This window comes from Haplochromis burtoni, unplaced genomic scaffold, assembly GCF_018398535.1.
Source record: "Haplochromis burtoni strain Fernald_Lab_line unplaced genomic scaffold, NCSU_Asbu1 Contig_20, whole genome shotgun sequence".
NCBI classification, from domain to species: domain Eukaryota; kingdom Metazoa; phylum Chordata; class Actinopteri; order Cichliformes; family Cichlidae; genus Haplochromis; species Haplochromis burtoni.
In genome coordinates, this window is record NW_024582381.1 from 350500 (window position 1) to 370569 (window position 20070).

Consider the following 20070-nt stretch of genomic DNA (forward strand, 5'->3'; position numbering starts at 1 on the left):
TGATTGTGCAGGAACTTCATTTTTATCTTCAGCACAAGCTCGGTATAAATCTTAAATGTTTATTTGTACTGAACTGAACAGCGTTTCAATTGCTGCTTCTATTCTCGCTAAAAACTCGAGGCAGAGGATGTGTAAAGGAGGCACATTAGGACCGATCATGCACTGTAACATTGTCAATGTTAATGTTTAACTGAACTAGTTGAGATGGCAAATAATGCCATGAATTGAAAATCTGTGAATGAATGAACACACAAATTCAACAGTCCAGCTGTTCAGCTCAAAGCAGACGCCTGATTCATTACAGAGAACATACAGAGCTTTTAACAAAAGGGAAAGAGGAACAAACAAGTACGCTGACGTTGGAAAGTAAATACTACAACCTGTTTCACTCCTATAGCTATATACACATAATCAGATTACCGGGCTATAAAAGAGCATTAGAGCTACATTACGAACAACATATTCTTGTTTTTTTTTGATAAAGAAAAGTGAAAATGTGGAGATTAAAGTTCAACACAAGACATTTTGTAGATGGTGTAGCAGCTGTGGCAGCTGTTTGACTTAAAAAACAACAACTTTAATCATGAAATTGCAACTTCAACACAGAACCACTTGGGACTGAAAATATTTATATTTCTTTCTCAATACTGTCAGTGTTATCAGACATGTTTCCAGCTGCCTTTGACCCGTGATTGGACAGTTTCAGCAGTGCTCCATTAATCAGTAATCAGTTTAAGATATGGACTATACAAAGAAATCAGAGAGACACTTCAGACTTTGTGGAAAATTTCCTGCACCTGCCTCCATCATTCCAAATATCTGCATATTTGTTTAAAATAAAATAAATGTTTGTGCATAAAATGTTTGGGTTGTGATGTCAGGCTGACTTGGCCCAACAGAAGTAAATAAGTGTGTATTATAAAGTTCAGGCAGCTTAATATTTTGAACTGCGTGTATGTTTTGAAAACTAAATGGCAAAGTAAACTTCTGCTTGCCCAGCATTTTTAGGAAGTTCCGTGTTTCTTTCTTGCAGTCTGTTGCTGATCTGCTTCGTGTTTTGTTTTTATTCGTTGGCCCACCTGCTTTTTATTTCTTACAGTGTGTGGGGTGAAACCAGACCCGCGCTCGTGTTTGATGTTTAACTGGGCTGTTCTCATCGGAGGGAGGAGGAAGTCAGCGCAATTTAAATGTTGCCCAACACTTTACTTACTGTCAGGTGAAACCACAGGAGGACACGTACGGGCGGAAACTCTCTGGATACTTCTACCTGATCATGAAGGCAGAAAGGAGGTGGCCGGGGCTGGGGAAGCACGCCGGGTAAACTGCGGAGTTTTTGTTTAGAAAGTTTTCCACAGTGCGCGTAGCGATCCGTGTTTCCCACCTCTGCGATAGTCGGGAATACTTTGAGACAAAGTTAAGCTGTTTCCAGGAAAAACCGGCCCGCAAGGAGAGCGCGCAGCAGGACTGATAAGAAAAGCAATACCTGGAAAATCTGGACGCGCCAGTCTGCAGCCATGAATGAGGAAGTGCAGAGAGGAGAGGAGAAGAACTGGCAAGAGCTTGAACCCAAATATGGGATCAAAATCTTCCTCACGGTCCTCTACAGCCTCATCCTGGTGACGGGCATTGTGGGTAATTCAGTCACTATCCGAGTGACCCAGGTGCTAAAGCGTAAGGGCTACCTTCAGAAGAACGTCACTGACCACATGGTGAGTCTGGCTTGCTCTGACATTTTGGTGCTTCTCATTGGCATGCCGGTGGAGCTCTACAGTGCCATCTGGTTCCCCTTCTCGTCAGCGTCGGGCAACGCCTTCTGCAAGATCTACAACTTCCTGTTTGAGGCTTGCAGCTATGCCACCATCCTCAACGTGGCCACGCTCAGCTTTGAGCGCTACATCGCCACCTGTTACCCTTTTCGCTTTAAAACCTTGGGAGGAAAATGGACCACCGGCCTAATCACCTTCGCCTGGGTCGTGGCCCTGCTCGTGGCCCTGCCACTGCTGATCACCATGGGAACGCAGGGGCACATCCCAGTCACGCGCAGCACCCCAGTCCAGAACCTGACCTTCTGCACCAACCTGAGGGAGCACTGGGTGATGTACAGGATCAGCATCTTCTTTGCCTTCATCGTGTACATGATCGTGCTGGTCTGCGTGGCTTTCATGTGCCGAGCTATGATCGTGGTCCTGAAGAAGCCGATGGGATTCATTGAAGGAAGCACCAGTGGAAATCAAAGAGCAATCCACAATGAAAATTCAAAGGTCAAGTCAGCCAGGAAGCAGACCATAGTTTTTCTTGGTAAGTTGGAATCTATTGTATTGTATTAATGTCTTAAAACCGATGAAGCTGCAGAAATTTGTAAAATAATTTGAATCTGATGCCACAAACGTGGAAGAAGCGGCGACATCATGACACCAGAATGCGCCAGTCCACTGCCTGGCTGCAGTTCAGTCAGGCATGCAGCAGAGGGCGATCACAAGGTAGTCCGCAACCAATGGCAGTGCCGCAAAATGGTAAAAAACCATCGTGGGCTGGACCAGAAAAAAAAAAAATCACAACAGCTTAAATTAATTTTTTTAAAAACACTGTCCAAAGTTTTCCCTTCTTTAAGCGTTGAGTTTATTCTAGAACTGTCCTCGCCATCATTTGTAAAGTGGAAATACCACAAAATATCATTTCCTATTAAATTATTTTATTACCAGAACAAACAGCCTTTGAAAATATACCCCCAGGACATGGAAGTGTAAGTACACGTACAAATTGCAGTAAAAAAAAGGAAGAAAAAAAAATTCACACAGACAGTGTCAGGGCTGGCATTACTGTACTGGGAATATTATCAAAGTCACTTTAGTGGCCCGGTTTGACCCCTGACCTTTGGAACAAAGTAATTATTAACAACTCAACAAAAATCCAAAATTTTTGAATTTGTTTTTAACAAATAAAATGTCAATAAAGTCTTTTAGTTCAAATAAAACAACACGGCCAAAGAAGACTGGCATTCTGCTGCTACATGCTGATTGGTTAGTTAAAGGATGCACAGTTAAACTGTAAATATACTTTACTGTATGATGGCATGAAGAGGGGATAGCATATCCCTAATATGATCATCTCAGGTGCGGAAGCCCCACCCATCTGCTTCTCAAACCTTTTGTTTGCAATGACAGCCAATCAGAAGAAATGTGTCTTAAAGGGGGAGGAGCGAAAACAAATCTAAGTTTAAGATCAGCTTAATTTAAAGAGGTGGACTTTTCTTACCAAAGTGCTTGAGTCTACTTGAACTCTCCCGAGTCTAAATTTCTCGATAATGTTAACAGAAACAATGAAGTAGGGTCTTCTTTGTACACACTGTGCACCGTGCTCTACATGAGTGATGTGCAGTCTCTCCGCTTGTTTACACCAACAGTAAAAACACCACTTTGTCTCTGAGCCACAAGAGGAAGTAATAAAAACGAGTCTGGGCTGTCTTCTTCCCTTGTTCTGACCATGAAAATGATTGATGTCACACACTGACACGCACAAGCTGCTTTTGTTTAGGGTGTGTCAAACACGCTGCACACAAATTGCCTGTAATAGTAATCATGGCTTGTTTAATGCTGAGCTGTTCTGCTCATGTCCAGCTCTGAATTTTTATCCTTGGACTCCAGGGTAGCTTTGCATGAGTCACTGTTCAAAATAATCATCCTTTGCCTTAAACTAGGAGTCGGAGCAGCCTCACAGCCCCAAACACACTATTTTAGCTTCTCTCCTTCTTCTGATTGGCTGCTCCTCATTTAGAACATGTTTGAATGGCATGTGGGTGGAGTTTATTAGGATATCTGCTTTCTATGACATCATAAGGATCCAGGAGTTTTAAAAGCTGCCTGAAACGGAGTGTTTAGACCTTTTTGTCTGTTATCCAAAAGTGTGACCATGTTTAATATGGACTTCCACCAGAAAGCTAAATCTCTATTAAGCTTTTAGCCTTGCAAAGAGATGTTTTCATGCTGCCCAGTGTGAAGTCTTGAAGTTGAGGAAGTCAAAATGCTCCATGGTCGTGTTTTAACTCTTAAGAAAAATACTTCCCACTCAAAAACTGACATGAAATCATCACAAGAGACAAAAACATGGGTGAAACCTCACTAAACACATCACAGAGAGGAATTCTTCTACCAGAGCAGTCAGGCATGCCAGCACCTGCCTAACCCAGACTACATGTTAACAGCAGAGTTTGCGGAATAATGACACGTTGGACGTCCTGTGTGCTCTGTCTGGGTCCACTGAATATGAGCAAGGAATGGCCTCGAAGAAGGAGAGGCTCGGAGGTGTTAACGGATGTTGATGTTCTGCAGTGAAGGCAGCAGACTGACTGTGTCCCTTTAGTCATACAGCAGACTCAGCGCATAAATACACAAAACACTGACAGGAAACAGGACGTGCATGAGCTAACTGCACACTAACAGAATAAAACTTTTAAACCCCTGTTATCCTGGTCCCAGCGACACCTCCAAAACATTTTGAATTGTTTTGGGGGTTTTTTTAACTTTAAATATGGGTGCGTTAACCATCACCCCTGCCCCAAAGAGCTGTTTGATGTTTTAAGTTTTTTTTTTTTTTGTATTAAAACATGCTGACATCAACCTGCTTTTGTTTAATGGACTCGTTCTTATATAGTGATTTTCTACTCCATCTGAACACTTAAAGCACTTTATACAACATGCATTCAAGCATTACGTACTAAAATATTGCATTTTTTGTTCTTTGCCCAACTGGCTGAAATCTTTGACTTTTATAAGCTGTAAAAACTTGAGATTTTAAGGTATATTCAAACTTTATTGCTTCACTGTGATGTCGTAGGGTACCATAATGACAGGTGTGCTGCATAGCGCTCTCCATGCCCTTTTATATGATATATTACTCAATATGGTTTCTTGAAATGTCTTTGTAAGGTCACCTTTGATCTTGGGTGCTATCAGTGAAGGTCAGGGTCAAATTCTTAGTCAGCCTAGGTATTCATATCCCCAAAGGCCACATATATTGCTGTGTATGAAGTCGATCCATGAAGAATTGTGGGTAATATCAATTTCTTACTGATTTTCACCTAAATTAAATCAACTCGAGCTGTTATTGGTACCATTGGACTAAATTGAGCTTGATATCTTAAAAACTGTGGATGCTGGTCTGCTAACAGGGGAAAATAAACTGGGCTGTGAACAGAGGTCCACCTTTATTCCACAATAATCCTCCTTTTGTATAATACCAGCATATTCCTCTGGATAAAATCCTCATACAGCACACACAGTTTTCAAAGACTCTTCCTAATAGGCCGTTACCTGTAAATTCATTTACGGTTGTCAATGCGCTCTATAAAGTTTTAGGAAACTGGACAAGTGGGGGACAAAAGAAGTGGCAGACTTGAAATACTATCTACAGCTGATGAACAGTATCTGAAAGTCATGTTTTTATGAAAGAGGACAAAATCCTGCAGAGAACTGAAACAAGACTGAGAGGTGATCTGAACCATCTACTGTTCACTGAAGCCTCATGAAAATTCTATCCATCCATCATGCAATACCCTCGGAAAGCATTTGATTGGCAGCAACTTTATTTTGCAGCATGATGACACAATGATACACTGCCAGTGCAGTAAAAGCATATCTGGATAGTGCTCCATTGTGTGTCTTTCTATCAGTCATGGATTGGTTTCCCCAATCCATGACTTGGATTGGGGAAAGTCATGGATTGGGCAACATTTGAGCAGCATGGGATCATTTAAAGGCAGAGACATCCAAAGAGCTCTGGATATCCTTTGAGAAGCCTGAAGAACTATTCCTGAATATACTGACAGAAATTCCAGAAAGCTGCCTAAAGGCCCCGGTTTACCCACCGTAATGGTCGCTTGCCACCACAACATTGTATCACAGTCACTTCTATTTAAACCTGCCGTTAAGGCATAGGAGGCCGCTGAGGTATTCTCCTGAAGGATAGGTGTCACCACTCAGAGAATAAGGGGCCAGGGCTGACCCACTTGACCCAAGAAGTTTTATTTCCAGTTATCAGAATTAAAACTTTAAATTAAAAACAAAAAGAAACCTAAACATGTTTTCCTTTTCTACAAAAAAGTAAAAGACAACTTTTTTGTTATCAGGGAAATTTTGACCAATCACAACAAGCCATTTCACACCTGCCCTACACTTGTTTAAATCTGAGCATCATGTCACATTCATAGGTTGGTTAATAGAGGCTGAAGAAACAGAAGTATTCTGAACCCAGCAAATACATTTAATACTGAAAGTAGAAAAAGCTACAGAACAACAAAGAAAACAGTTGTTAAAAGTTTCTGTTGAGATAAGTATTTACAGCACAGAGCACCGCCCTCTCCCTCTGCTGATTGGCTCAGTGTAAGCCACCCGGCACTCCCTTTCTTTTACTCCTCCTCTCAATATAACAATAATCATTCAGATAAGATGATACTGGATTATAGTGTTTATTATCCTTTTAGAAATCTCATTTGTGTTGTGTGGCAGCTGTCAGACAGATACGACCACAACAATGATGAGTTCCTAGTTACTGACATTAAGGACCTCATGAATCACCTGGACTTGTTCAGCAGAGCTAGAAAAGATTTTTGCAAAGGTGGTGCCCTGCAGCTCCATCCTGATGGTGGTAATGCATATTCATCACGAAGAAGGTGCGCTACATCACTGAGGATGTTGCGCCTCCTTTGTCACCAGTTCGGACTCACAAAGTTGCGTCATATTGCGTTGCTGCTGACCTGCATTGTTACTGCTCGTATTTACAGACCTGCTGAGATCTCGGTGTTTGAGTGGATAGTAGTGATGTTGGTCTTCATAATCCACAGCAAAAATAACAATAGCAGTGCTGGTGTTGTTTACTCAGTGCATACAGGCACGTGTAGCTGCTTCAGGCCCAGCCCAAATTACTCAAGTCCGTTTAAAATCATATAAAATCGCTCATACCATATATTGACCTAAGCTTGTTAGACTTACACAAACTGTTTTTGCCTTAAATTAGGTAGCCTGAGTACAGCTGGGACAGTCGAAGCTGCCATTTGTTTCTGCACGTGTATTAGTGTTTCACTTCAACACGTCGCTTTCCCATAGTTCACTGTGCTTTAACGTTGCTAAACTGAACTCTCAGATCACTCTAATCTTCACTGTGTGCTGACGTATGTCAGGACATGATGTCATTCAAGGTTATCGCACTGCTAAGAGAAATGGGCAGGGTGGTCTGTTTATTTAAGTGGTTTAACATTACTGGTTTAGGCATACAAACACACCTTCCTCTGTTTGAGTCAGTCTACTGTGATGTCCTGCTGGATCAGCCTGGCATTGAACGCCAGCCAAACCTGTGTGTGTGTGTGTGTCTGAATCACAGCACAGGAGTCTATTATGTACTCCTAAAACTCACACATTCAGAGTATTGATTTTATAACCTTGGTGTTTGTGTGCGATTATTCTTTTTTCTTTTGTGCTGAAAGTATAAATACTGTGAAACATTTTAAAAACTTTTAATGTGAATTGTTGTGAGTTTTACTTCAGGCTGAAGGGGGCCGACGGGGAGGGACTGAGGTAAAGAACCAGTGTGATGTGAAAACAATGGGAAGCTAGTGCAGAGTCTGTGACACTCAGCTAATGGAGGCAGTTAAGGTGTTTTAAAGCCTGTAGGGCTGATTGATGCAATTTGTGAACCACACTGCTCCTCTAAAACATAACTCGGTTGAGTATGATCGCACAAACAAGATGCACAAAATCACTTTCAGGTCAGAGCAATCCAGTGGCGGTTATCATTATAATTTCTGCATAATTGACAAAGATATGAGAGGGATAATGTAGAGCTGAAGGTTTGCTCGACATTTACACCAAGCTGCAGCTTCCAGGGCTGAGAAACTGAGGTGAAAGTGCAAAAACCTGCAGTTTCTTTATATAAAAGTAGACGTAGCCACAGGTGATATCACGATTTGTTTTGTTTTTTGTCTCCGCATTTTAAAGCTTCACACCCACCATGTTGGTTTTTTTGGAGGCAGAGGTTAAACTATTTGGATGGGAAAATGGAGCTGGAGCACACTGTAGGATGGTCTGAAACCAAAATGACACCAACAGAGCAAACACTGTCTGCATGTCGGGCTGTTTGTTTTTATGTTGGACTCACTCAGTTCCCGCCGGTTTCCAGGATCAGTTTCTTGCAGCAAGCCGTAAACATGTTTATTTCAGTTGGACATTTTAAATTGGGAGTCTGTTAGAACTGGCTTATCTTTGGAGCGTGTCTCAAGTGGTCATTACAGGAACTGCAGTTTTTGACTCTTGAGCCTTTGTCTTCATTTTTCAATTCTGAAGGTTGCGACTTCATTTTAGGGGTGATTTTTGTTTTTAAATAACTTTCCTCTTCTAACTGTATTAAAGTGTGTACATTATGAGGGGCGTGGCCTCTTTGACTGACAGGTGTATTCGACACAGGCTATAGCTACTAGCTGTCTGCTAGGTTTCGCCTCAGCTAATTGAAGTCCCTAAATTCTGACCCCTGGATGTGCTGTGGGTGCCTTTTGGAGCATTTTAAAATAGAATCTGGCAACAACAAAAAAACCCAACCAAACAAACAAGCCATGACTTCAGACTGTCTATGGTCCAGTTTTTTCCATTGACACTGGAGTGTTCTCTGAGTCTGTTAGCAGTAATTAGTATGTATACCTGTGTTTGTATGGGCTTCATGGATGCATGTCTTTGCTCACCATCTTCTCCTCCATATATGGTCATGGATGGCTCCAGAAAAACACATCTAAAAGACCCAACTCCAAGCTTCAAACTGGGACTCCACAAAATACGGGGTGGCTCTGTCCATCCTCATTTTACAGTCTGTGGCAGGCTAAGACAGGGAGAGGGAAACTGACCAAGAATACTGAGATTTTATGAGGAGATTGAGGTCTTGTGCCTCAAAGTACACATCTTCATAAGCAACTAGTAGAACATGTAATTTTTGTATCAAAGTGCAGACTTGTACTAGCTGCAGAAGTCTGGTTAAAGCCAGGGATTACATGAAAGCATGGAGAGTTTTACAGTGGACCTGTAGGAATGGAAAGACGTAGTGTAAGACGTACTTTACACTGTTAACATTTGTCAGGCTTTGTGTTTGACATGCTTTTAGGCGACATTTACTCAAAGTGAAGTGCAAATAATTTGGTGGCTGTTACATATATGGGCAAGCTGCCCAACTGAAGTCTGTGCCTTGAAAACTGTCATTAATGCTACTTTACATTCACTTCTTTTTACATTCTTCTGAGGGAAATGCTGAACTTTAAAAAGAACTTATAAGCTTAGGAGTTACAAAACACGTTAACCCGTGGTTTCCAAGCATTGTGCATAAAAGAAAGTTTCTTTGAGTTCATGGTAAAGTAAAACACTTATCTTTGGAAAACAAACCTTTGAGTTTTATAGAAGTTTAGAGGAAGGATTTCCCCCCTCGTCCTAAACAGGTTCATTTAAATAACTGCTTGAGAACCAACCACATCAACTTGTTCACTATTTCAAAGGGGACACAAAGGTTAAAGAAAGGTGAGAATGCAGAAGTGAAGCATCGCTAATTAAAGGCTAATTCACTGTTCATTGGGCTTCTTCTTTAAGAATTGTTAGACTTTTGTGCATTCTGTGCATATTTCACCCGCCTCTAAAAAATGTGCAGCTCAATCAGGAATCGCTCGCTGCTTCGACATCAAAGGTCTCTTATTCTGCTCAGTTTCAGGAGGATCAGAAGACTGATCTACAGAAGATCAAAGCAGCAGGACATGCCCAAAACACCTCACCTGGGAAGCACTCAGGAGGTATCCTGAATATCACTTCCTGTCACATGCTTCCATGAGGTTGCTATTCTAATTCCCCACCACACCGAGCTCATCGAGCTCTGCAGCACAAGACAACCAGTCGACCTGGTGGAGCCGTAGTTAGTGTAGGAGAGTATGTTGCTCAGGTTTTTCTTTGTCTCGAAGAACTTGACAAATAAAAAATTAAGAGAAATTAGAAGCTTATAGATGTTATAATTTACTCGTTTATTTAAGAAAAGCAGTTCCCGCCTCCAAAGATCATGAGGAGAATCGTGAGCAAGTAGATACGGTCGCCACTATCATCTGAAAGTACAGATTCACATTCAGGATATTTTCAGTTCCAGGTCTCTGGTTTTATTATCACCTGATAATTTCACTGTTGTCCTGAGCAGAAAACTGCTTCACTCCCACTGTGGTCTGATTCAATTACTGGCCAATTGTACACCCTTGTTAGCCTAATAACATAATAAGTATTAGACAGAATCTTTGTCCTCACATAAATGAACGAGGAAGGGTCGGCTGCATTAAAACCAGCTCATAAAGTGGGTTTTTATCTGTTAGTCACAATTACTGTGTGGCTTAATTTCCTGATAGGACACAATTTGTTTCTGTGCTTCTGTGTCGATGTGACTCTGAATGCGGATTCACTGGTATTACCTCATGGTCGATGGTGACAAGGTGGGCATGATGATGATGCCAGACATAGTGAAAGTGATGTGAGAATGAAAAGGACATAAAATCAACATGTTCCTGGTTAATTAAAGGATTGCAGTCATGATCATTTGGACTGGCAGACAGTGCTGAATATTATACTGGAAATGGCCTTTAAAGTGGGCCTAATCTGCTTCTTTCTTTTTTTCCCCACTCCATCAGGTACATCTGTTCAACGTCTCATTAACGCAGATATCACATGGCAGCAACTCAAGTGCATTTAGGCATGTAGGTCAAGACGACCTGCTGAAGTTCAAACTGAGTATGAGAATGAGGAAAAGTGACTTTAAACATGGCGGGGTTGTCGCTGCCAGATGGGCTGGTATTTCAGAAACTGCTGATTTGCGGTATTTCCTCACACAAACATCTGTAGGTTTTATAGAAGATGATCCAAATAGGAGGAAATATCCATTTCACTGGGTGGAAATGCCTTGATGATGCCAGATGATGAAGGAGAATGGGCAAACTGCTTGAAACTAATAAGAAGAAAACTGTAAAGCAAATAACCACCTGTTACAACACTCCCATCAGCTAAGAACAGAAAAGACTAATATGCAATCAGATTCACCAGAATTGGACAACAGAAGATTGGAAAAGTGTTGGCTGATCTGATGAGTCTTGATTTCGGCTGGACTTTTGGATGGCAGGGTAGAAGGGCAGAATTTAGAGCAACCAACATGAAAGCATGGATCCATCCTGCTTTTTATCAACAGTTCAGGCTGGTTGTGGTGTGGTTGTACGTGGGATATTTTATTAGCAAAGTTTTGGTCCCTTAGTCACCGCTAAACACTGTTTAAACTCCTCAGCCTTCCTAAGTATTGTTGCTGTTGTCCATCTCTGAATGACCACAGTGGCTCCTTCCAGCAGGAGTGCATGCCACAAATGCCACAAAGCTCAAATGATCTCAAACTGGTTTCTTGAACATGACAATGAGCTCACTGTACTTAAATGGTCTCCACAGTCAACAGATCTCAGTCCAATAGAACACCTTTGGGTGTACCTAATAAAGTGGCAGATGAGTGTGATGCAATTCTCATTTTCTCAGTAACAATGAGAAATGCTCCGGAGTTACTCAGTTTTCTCCCCACGTTCTGTGTTTAAATCAGCTGAAAAATGGACCTAATATTTGGAGAAATTCAGCTCTTAGTGAGGGCTCGAATGGGCTGTGAATAATGAGTAAGAGCAGAGAAAAACTGAGATGTAATGCATATATTCGGTCTGAAGAACATGCCTCACTTTTTCTCTGTAATGCGCTTCAGTTGAGTTTTTGCCTATTGTCTCAAAATAAGCCTACTTACCATATCTAAACCATGCAGTCATGAATACTGTAGTGTTTTGCAAAATTAAGAGTAAGGATTTTGAGAAGATTGTGTTTGTAACCAGAGTAACGCTCCCTGCTTCAGAGTCTCAGCATGTATCAGACATGTTTATTACAAAATTGAGGTTTATTGCTGTTTTCAGGCTGTTTACCGAAAGCGTTCACCTTCCAGCAAAGCCACTGCTGATACGAGAAACGCATTCTGAGTTTGGTTCGTTGAGCTTCAGCCTCTCATTTTATATCCTATAAAAAAGAAAAAGGAAAAAAAGGTGCACAGAAAAAATGCTGTTAAAAAGAAAAAAGTGCAAGTCTGAGACTGAAACTCGACAGCCTTGAATGATTTTTAATCAGGCGGCGTGTAATGACACTCCTCAGTGTGTGATAGTCTTTTATGCAAACAGTTTGCTTGTACTTAATTTCAGCAGGAATCGTGTGGGCTGTTCTGAGCACACACTCCAACTCTACACCCTCCTCCACTTATTACCAACAGACTAGAATATTGATGCATAAATAAATATTGATGAGAACAGACATAGGGGGGATTTTCTGGGTTTAAAAAAAATATTATTTATGGCTCACTTTCAAGTCAGTTTTTATTTCTCACTTTATTGCATCCACATTTAAAGGAAGGTGTTTTGAGTCTTATTAGGAATGACTAATTTTCATGATTCCTAAAGAAAATCACCTGACCATGATTTAAAAAACTTCAATATTTACTAATACAAAATTCATAAGAGCTCGGGCATAAACACCACTGCAGACTCGACTTCATCATCTTCGTAATGGAATATTACATTTTACTGAATATAACTTTGAGGTCACGTCTGTTATCGACTGCAGCGATGATCCCAGTTTGCATTTGAATATTGTTATTGTGACAGATTCCACTCTGTCGTAAACGCTGATGTCAGATGTTTCCCGTTCCTGCCGCTGATGCACTTTACTTTGAAATAACTTTCAAATTCCGGCTGGGCCCGGCGACTTTGGAGAGTAATTAAAACCAGGGAACATCCACGTTAAGTTGCCCGCACATCACGTCCAGGACAGAAGGTTAATTGCTTGAGAGCCAGCATTTGTAAAATGAATATTAATTCTATTGAGCTGCTTTTGGCTTTTGGCCTGTGACCTTTGGGGCCACTTGTGATGGAGCTTAGGAAAAAAAAGAGCTGTGAGGGCTAAAGTTTTTGGCTGCAGCAGGGCTCATGTGTTAGAGCTTAGCAAAAACAAATCACAGACATACAACATTAGCATTAATCTTCAGTTAAAGTGACAAAACATCTGCTCTCAAACTGAAGAATTTCAACATCAGGGTTTCCTGATTAAAACAAATATTAGGCGCTAAAAGAGAGTTCCTGAACCACACCAACTTTATTTTGATTCCTGAGCCCATTCAAGTATATTTAATGCCTAAACCAGGGACGGGCAGCTCCAGGCCTCGAGGGCCGGTGTCCTGCAGGTTTTAGATGTGTCCATGATCCCACACAGGTGATTTGAATGGCTGAATGACCTTCTCAACATGTCTTGAAGTGCTCCAAAGGCCCTCAAGGCCTGGAGTTGCCCTCCCCTGGCCTAAACCTACCCAAGTTCACTATAGTTCCCAAACCTATTCAAGTAGGTGTTAGTACATAAACCTAACCAGTAGGTGGAACTGAAAAAAAAGGAAAAACTAAAACAAAAAGAATACAAAATTTTCAACAGGATGGTAATCGAGGTCTGCTGGCTGTCTCCATAAACCTCAGTCTCAGGAGTCCTGTGTTTAGTTTATCCCACATCCACACCTCCACCTCCTCCAAAATATGGATGTGTTCGCTCTGTGAATCAGCAAACTCTCCTGCGGGTTTATTTCAAGTCATTTCCTATTTTGGTTTGTAATCCCAAGTCTCCTTGCACTCACTTTGCTTCCTTCATTTGTTATCCTGCCACTCTTGTTCCTATCAGTGAAATATATACCCTGTAAATTTACACCCTTTTCACTCTGTCACTTCGAATGTTGTCTTGTTAGTACTTGTTGTCAGGCTTTCCAGGATTTCTCATCTTCTCATGTTTGTTCTCCTCTTGGATTTCTCTTTGGATTGTTTCCTAACCTTCACGTGGATTGTTTGGCACACTGTGATTAGAGATCTGGATTTTGTGTCTTGTTTTTGGATCACTCCGTTTTTATAAAAGGTGAACCCTCAAATTCCTCCAAACCTCAACATGTATATTTTACCTTTTGTCCATCATGTATTGCGTATTTATTCATTGTGTATTTATTCATCTGAGTGGGAACGTTGTCTTTCCATGTTATGAATCTGTGATGATTTTTAGCCAATTATCTACTGTAGCTGTCCATTTTAACAGTGATCAATTATTTCGTTGCACTAAAAAATGTCATAAAGTGTAAAGTGCACTCTAGATACGCTCCATAAATTTTAGAAAAAGCCAGCTGGCATTGAGTAATTCCATTTTAATGCCATTTCTGGACCAAAGACCGGGACTCCAGAGGCTGATTGGCTGAAACAGAGAGAAAGAACTTTGCTACACATGCTTAAAGCAGCCGTTTACATGTATGAAATGCTTTATTCTTCTTTTTAAAATCTGGTTGTAACTTAAAGTTTGAGTCTTCCTTTGCTTATAACGGTCTTTGACTTCTATGTAAAAAACTTCAGGCAAATTGTTTTTGTAATAAATTGGCTCCCAGCTGCTGTGGTTGCTAAGACCAAAGACCGTTGCTGATATTGGTGCATCAAGATGGCGATAATACAGCCGTAAGATCTGCTGTCAGTTTGCAGGTGAATAGGGTCAAGTTGGTAATCACATGCAATGTGTTTGTGTTAATGGTAATTAACTGTGATAAAGCTCCAGAAATTCAAATGAACATACAGTGGTCCCTTGCTGTATCGCGATTCACTTTTTGCTGCCTCGCTGTTTCGCGGATTTTTTGGTGTGCATTTTTTTTTTTTTTTTTACAGTGCATTGTGTTCTGCATCCTGATTGGCTGTAGACCGTTTTCAATCAATCTCTTGCCGTGTTTCCTGTACAACTTGTCAAATTTATATAAATCTTCGCTAGCAGAAGACAACACAACAGTGTCAACGTCAAAGGATTATAAGGCGCATTAAGTGAAATCAAACAGTCAGATAAGTCAAACTTTACTCAACTCATTCTTCTTGCTTCCCCCACTTCCGTACCATTGATTCATTAATGTTAGCTGCTCTATTCCCATGTTCTGGACTTGAAAACAGGGTTTGATCTTTAGTTCCATTCTATAATACTGGATTTATTATTCTACTAAGGCTTGGACTTTGAGAGTGTTGAAACAAGAGAGAAACGTGTGAAACTGTTCATTTCACCTGTCGCAGGTTATTTTTAGAACGTAAAACCTGCGATAAACGAGGGAACACTGTACTTGCATTTAGTTCAGCCAGAATTTAATAGATTTCAACAATTTCCTCTACAAATTGTGAGGTAGTACTGAAGAATGCTGATTTAACTGCGAAATTACATAGGTGCTTGATAATCTGGCTTTTATATAGAAATACAGCCAGTTAGCAACCAGCAAAGAGACACATTGCAGAAGAGTTGTGCAAACTAACTCAGATGAATTCCAGTGTGTTGTCATTCTGTCTGCATTTATAAATTAAACAGCAATTATTGCCTTCGCCAGTCTGAGAATCCGGTCAGTTTTAGTGCGACTTTATGGAGACAAGTTGCCTCCTACCAGGCAACCTGTAATATCCTTGGGATCAAAAAGTGGCTGCCGCAACTACAGCAAAAAGAGTTCAGTCAATCACCGGGCAGCCACCATGTTTTTTCCTTGTAGCAAGGGGTTTGCCGGCTTATTTTTACTCGACTGTGAGTAAGCCGAGCCATTAGTCATATCCACCCCTTACTCATCGCATCAGGAATCAAAATTCCAAGATAACAAAGGTGAACAGGCTCAGTCTGAGGCTTCATGACAAGGCTTCACTAACCAGTGCATGATGTCATATTGGTTTCATCCATCTTCCTGCCGACGGTCGTCAGTAGATTATGGCAGCTAATTTCATCCTAACTTCTTGGGCTGATGTGGATTTATTTTATCAGCAAACATTAGAACGAACCAAAATACAGTTCACGTGGTGGAGCTAAGTAAAAAAGAAAAAAAAAATAGCTGGCTAATCAAATCTGTCTTATAATATAGGATAAAATAAAACAATTCAGGTAAACAAATAGATGTTAGTGTTTAAGCACTACTAAGAGTGTTTGATAGTACAGTTTTGTTCTTTATATCAAAATAATGTTGTGGCAAGCGTGTGTTAAACATCATCAAGAATTGTGAGACTTGCTGGTTAGATTACTTGTTTTTTCTTTTTTTTTTTTTTCTCTTGCTATATTGTCTGTGAGGGACAAAAGAGATGAGATGATGGGAATGCATGGGATTAATTTCAGGTAGTATTTCAGCAGGCTTTATGACACCTGGTACCCAGAGATGACCTAGTTTTATTCCAGCATCATTTATACTGTGTGAATGCCTGAGTCATGTACAAAATATTCAGACTTGGGCAATTATACCACTGTACCGATACCACTGTACATTCACAAAATTAGAATGAGAGGAAGGAAATTGTTTTTACACCATAATTTAAAATAAACATAATATGATGGCAGCAGACGAGAAGAGAAGCCAATGTGTAAGGGTGTGTTTTTCTTTTAGAATAATTCACAGCTTTCTTGGCCTTGCATTTCTTACCTGTTCCCATCAGACACTTTCCACCACTCTGCCACAGCAGGGCCATAGCTCATGAAGTGCGGCGACAGCCCAATTGCCACCCATGAACCTCTCTCCTTCGGATCGATTGGGCTTATTTATTGTGTTTGACTAGATACCTTGACTCCCCGCCGGCCTGTTTACGGTTCTCGGGTGGCCTCCTTCAAACCCTTTTATCATCAAATATAAAATAAACCTCGGGGAGGATTCGCTGTGTGCCTTGCCATTCATCCTTCCTAGCCTCCATCGTATGCTCGGCACTGAGTGACAGCTGCATAGTTTAGTAATAAGATCCTGGGCCCCCGTGGCCTCGTGGCAGCCAACATAGCTGAAGGCAAGCCATCCAGAGAGTGACAGCACTGCACTCAGCGAACCACCTGGGAGACAAATCTGCAGATGGTTTAGAGTGAGTGCACCTTCATGGGGTGTGTCAGCGCTCAGAAGGGAATTCACTGTTGTACTGCGTGGGTGTGTTTACTTATCTGCTCTACAGCACCATGCTATACGGTGGCATGCACTGATACTAAAGGTTGCAAAGACTGGTGTGTGTGAAAGGATCTTAGACTGATATCTGTTTTCAATATTTTGAACTAACATGATTCATTTGTGGTTTGTCGTTTTTCCTTTTTTATTATTAAATGAATCCATAAGAAATGAACCCTTAGATCATCTGGTACTTAATGTGACTCAATGAGCATCTGTTGGAACAGAGGTCTATGTCTGTAACTTATTAGCTATAATTAGAGTATATCTTGTACTACTTACTCAATGCTTGGACTGCGGGTGTGGCTGTTGACTGCAGACGATTAACACGGCTGCTCAGCTGAGTTGCATCATCAGAGGTATGTGAGGTCTGAGTTCGATGTAGCAAGGCGTGTCTCCCGACACTATTTATGTATTTCCTATTAGGATAAGACTCTTAGGATCAGAGGCTTTTGACGAGGGGTGTCAAACATAAGGTCAGGGGCTCAGAATTGGTTCAGCATTGTCTTTAATCCAGCTCCAATGGGTGTCTTTGGAAAATGTGAGGAGCGTATACATTTTGGACTTTATTTTATTTTTACTGATAAAGACCTCCCCAGTGGGCATTCATGCTACACCGGAGTAATTAGGTGATGGGTAAAAAAGTTAAAAGTACAGAAATATAATATAATTGCTACACAGTAACAAAGACTAAAAATGTCATGAATTAACTGAAACTTTTAGTTTCGTAGATATAGGACAGTCAGTGTTTAATGTCCCAGCTCTAGACGGATAGCCAGTCCAGACCATCCATAGAGAGGTAAGTGATCCATCCAACATTGTCCCGATTGGTGTTTTTCTTAGATTAATGTTCTCACCTGTTGAACTTTAAAGATAAAATGATTAGTTATTAAAAATCACTTGATGGCTTACTCCATCTTCTGCATCCTTTTTTAGAATACACTCATCTATTTATCACATACATCTTTATTTTTTGTCCACTTCAGTTTTGATTCGATTTTAAATTAATAATTTTTTTGACCACCACTCTACACCTAATGACAATAAACGGTAAACCCCTTTCCCTTGACACTGCAAATTTATTCTTGAGATAAGACTATTTTGTAGGAAGTTGCTGGGGGTGAGCAGGTGGGGTTGGAGCAGCTTTTTAATGTCCTGTGGGGCGTACTGCTTCAAGGAGCTTTAACTCAAAGAAATGTGGCATCTTTATCACACTGACTGTTTCAAAGCAATTAAAAAGCAGGAGATTAGCAGAGAGGAAGTGCCCTGTAGGTTGACTGATGAACCAGCCAACATGCCATTTTTGCTCAATTTTCTCCATTTGTTGTAATCATTCTTGTGTTGCAGCCACAATGAATTATGGTGCTGTCTTCCTACCGTTTATGCAAAGATAATGTAGAGATGTTTTTATTTAAGCACCAAAGTATAGGCCAAGAAAATTAAAAGCACACCTGTATTCATGTGAATCTATGGGAATCTAGTTTGTGTCACCTGGCATGTTGTCAGGACTTCTTCTGCCTGGAGCAGGTGGCGTAGCATGTGTTGCATCGGCTCTGGTTCAAATCGTTAACTCCAATTGTTGGAGTTGATGATGAGTGATTCAGATTCTAGAGTTAAGTTGGATTCTCTGTTGTGGGGTTTGCCTCTGAGTTTCTTTTTTCTCCACTGAAGACTGTGTTTTTCTCAAGTGTCTGTTAGCTAGAGCTTTTGGGTGTGACAACTTTTAAAGCTGGTTACTGGAGATTTCTCAGGTTTCTGAAATCTGATATCATAAGTAGAGCTTATTGTATAAGCTCCACTAGTCACTGAGGTTGTCAGTCATCCAGGTCATGGTAGTCTTAGTCGAGTTGAACTAAGTCCTTGAGTTGAAAGAAACGGGACTATTTTTTAGATTTTTCATGTCCCCTCCAAAGGGCTGCTGCTTATTATTCTTGGAGTCATCTTGGACAGACAGAGGTTCTTCAACACTCTAAAATTAGAAACATCCTGTCTCAGACGCTAAAAGCAGTTCATGTATTTATTATGAATACATGAACTGCAGTATTCAGTACATGAACAGTATTCATGTTGGCCATAAATACTGTAATTATATTTCAGGACTTCCTGCCTCTGATTCAGGCTCCATGCTTTCTTGTAGTAGACTAAGTCTCTCTCAGTAGGGGTGCTAGCTTGGAGCCCTCTAATGAAAAATGCACACATGTTGAAAACCTTGGAACACCTGATTCTGCACCAAGTGAGACATGAGGTCAAAGACAAACATGATCTGCTGTAGTTTGCATACAAACAACACACATGGAGTGAAGGATGCTGTCCTCTACTTGCTTCATAGTCTTTGTTTCCCAGATCACAGACTTGGGGAACTGTATTTTTGGGACATTAAGGAGCAGCAGGGGGGCTCCACAGGGGAGTGTCCAAGCTCCGTTCCTTTTCAGATTACTCATTACTTTCACAGGACTCAGTTTTGTATGTATTAGATACAAATATACACTATAAATACAAATCTGATGGCAGCAAGTAAAAAAGCAATAACTAGAAGATGGCTAGACAAGGACCCACCAACGGTTGGAGAGTGGTCAGCCATAGTAAAAGATATCTGTGAAATGGAAAAGATGACCTTTTCTCTAAGACTCTATAAAGACAAATTTCAAAGATACTGGTCAAAATGGTTTTTGAGTATGCAAAGGGCTTGTGAATAATGTAGGGAAAGGATCTTATTCATCCCCTTCCCATTCTATTTTCATTTATGAATGAATACAGAGTTTTTAATTAAATACATATTCTTTAAATAATGTTCCCTTTTAGAAAAAGTAGGATAATTAAAAAAACCCCCAAAACATTTATTATAGCTCTGTCACGTAGAAAAAAGCTGTCTTTTTTCTGTGGTCTGTTATATAACATTAGGGGTGTTCGTGGCAATTAACTTTTTAATCGACTAAGCGGGTCAAGTAAGAAACACTTAAATATTAAGTTACATTTGAAAACTGTTTAAAAAAAAACATATCCCCATTCCACATTCCA

The 20070-nt window shown here is 40.6% G+C and overlaps 1 protein-coding gene and 1 long non-coding RNA gene across 2 annotated transcripts in view; both read left to right on the forward strand.

Moving 5' to 3' along the window:
• Positions 1 to 1149: 1149 nt before the first annotated feature.
• gpr39 (G protein-coupled receptor 39) overlaps positions 1150 to 20070 on the forward strand; it is a 51635-nt gene continuing 32714 nt past the window's right edge. The window contains exon 1 of the mRNA XM_005939818.3: positions 1150 to 2298. Within this exon, the coding sequence (XP_005939880.1) occupies positions 1515 to 2298 (784 nt within the window). The 5' untranslated portion in view covers positions 1150 to 1514. The remainder of the gene's footprint in view (positions 2299 to 20070) is intronic.
• Positions 2305 to 12100, forward strand: LOC121814124. Its single transcript, XR_006054105.1, has 2 exons — positions 2305 to 4531; positions 4563 to 12100. It is a non-coding gene; the product is annotated as an uncharacterized LOC121814124 (long non-coding RNA).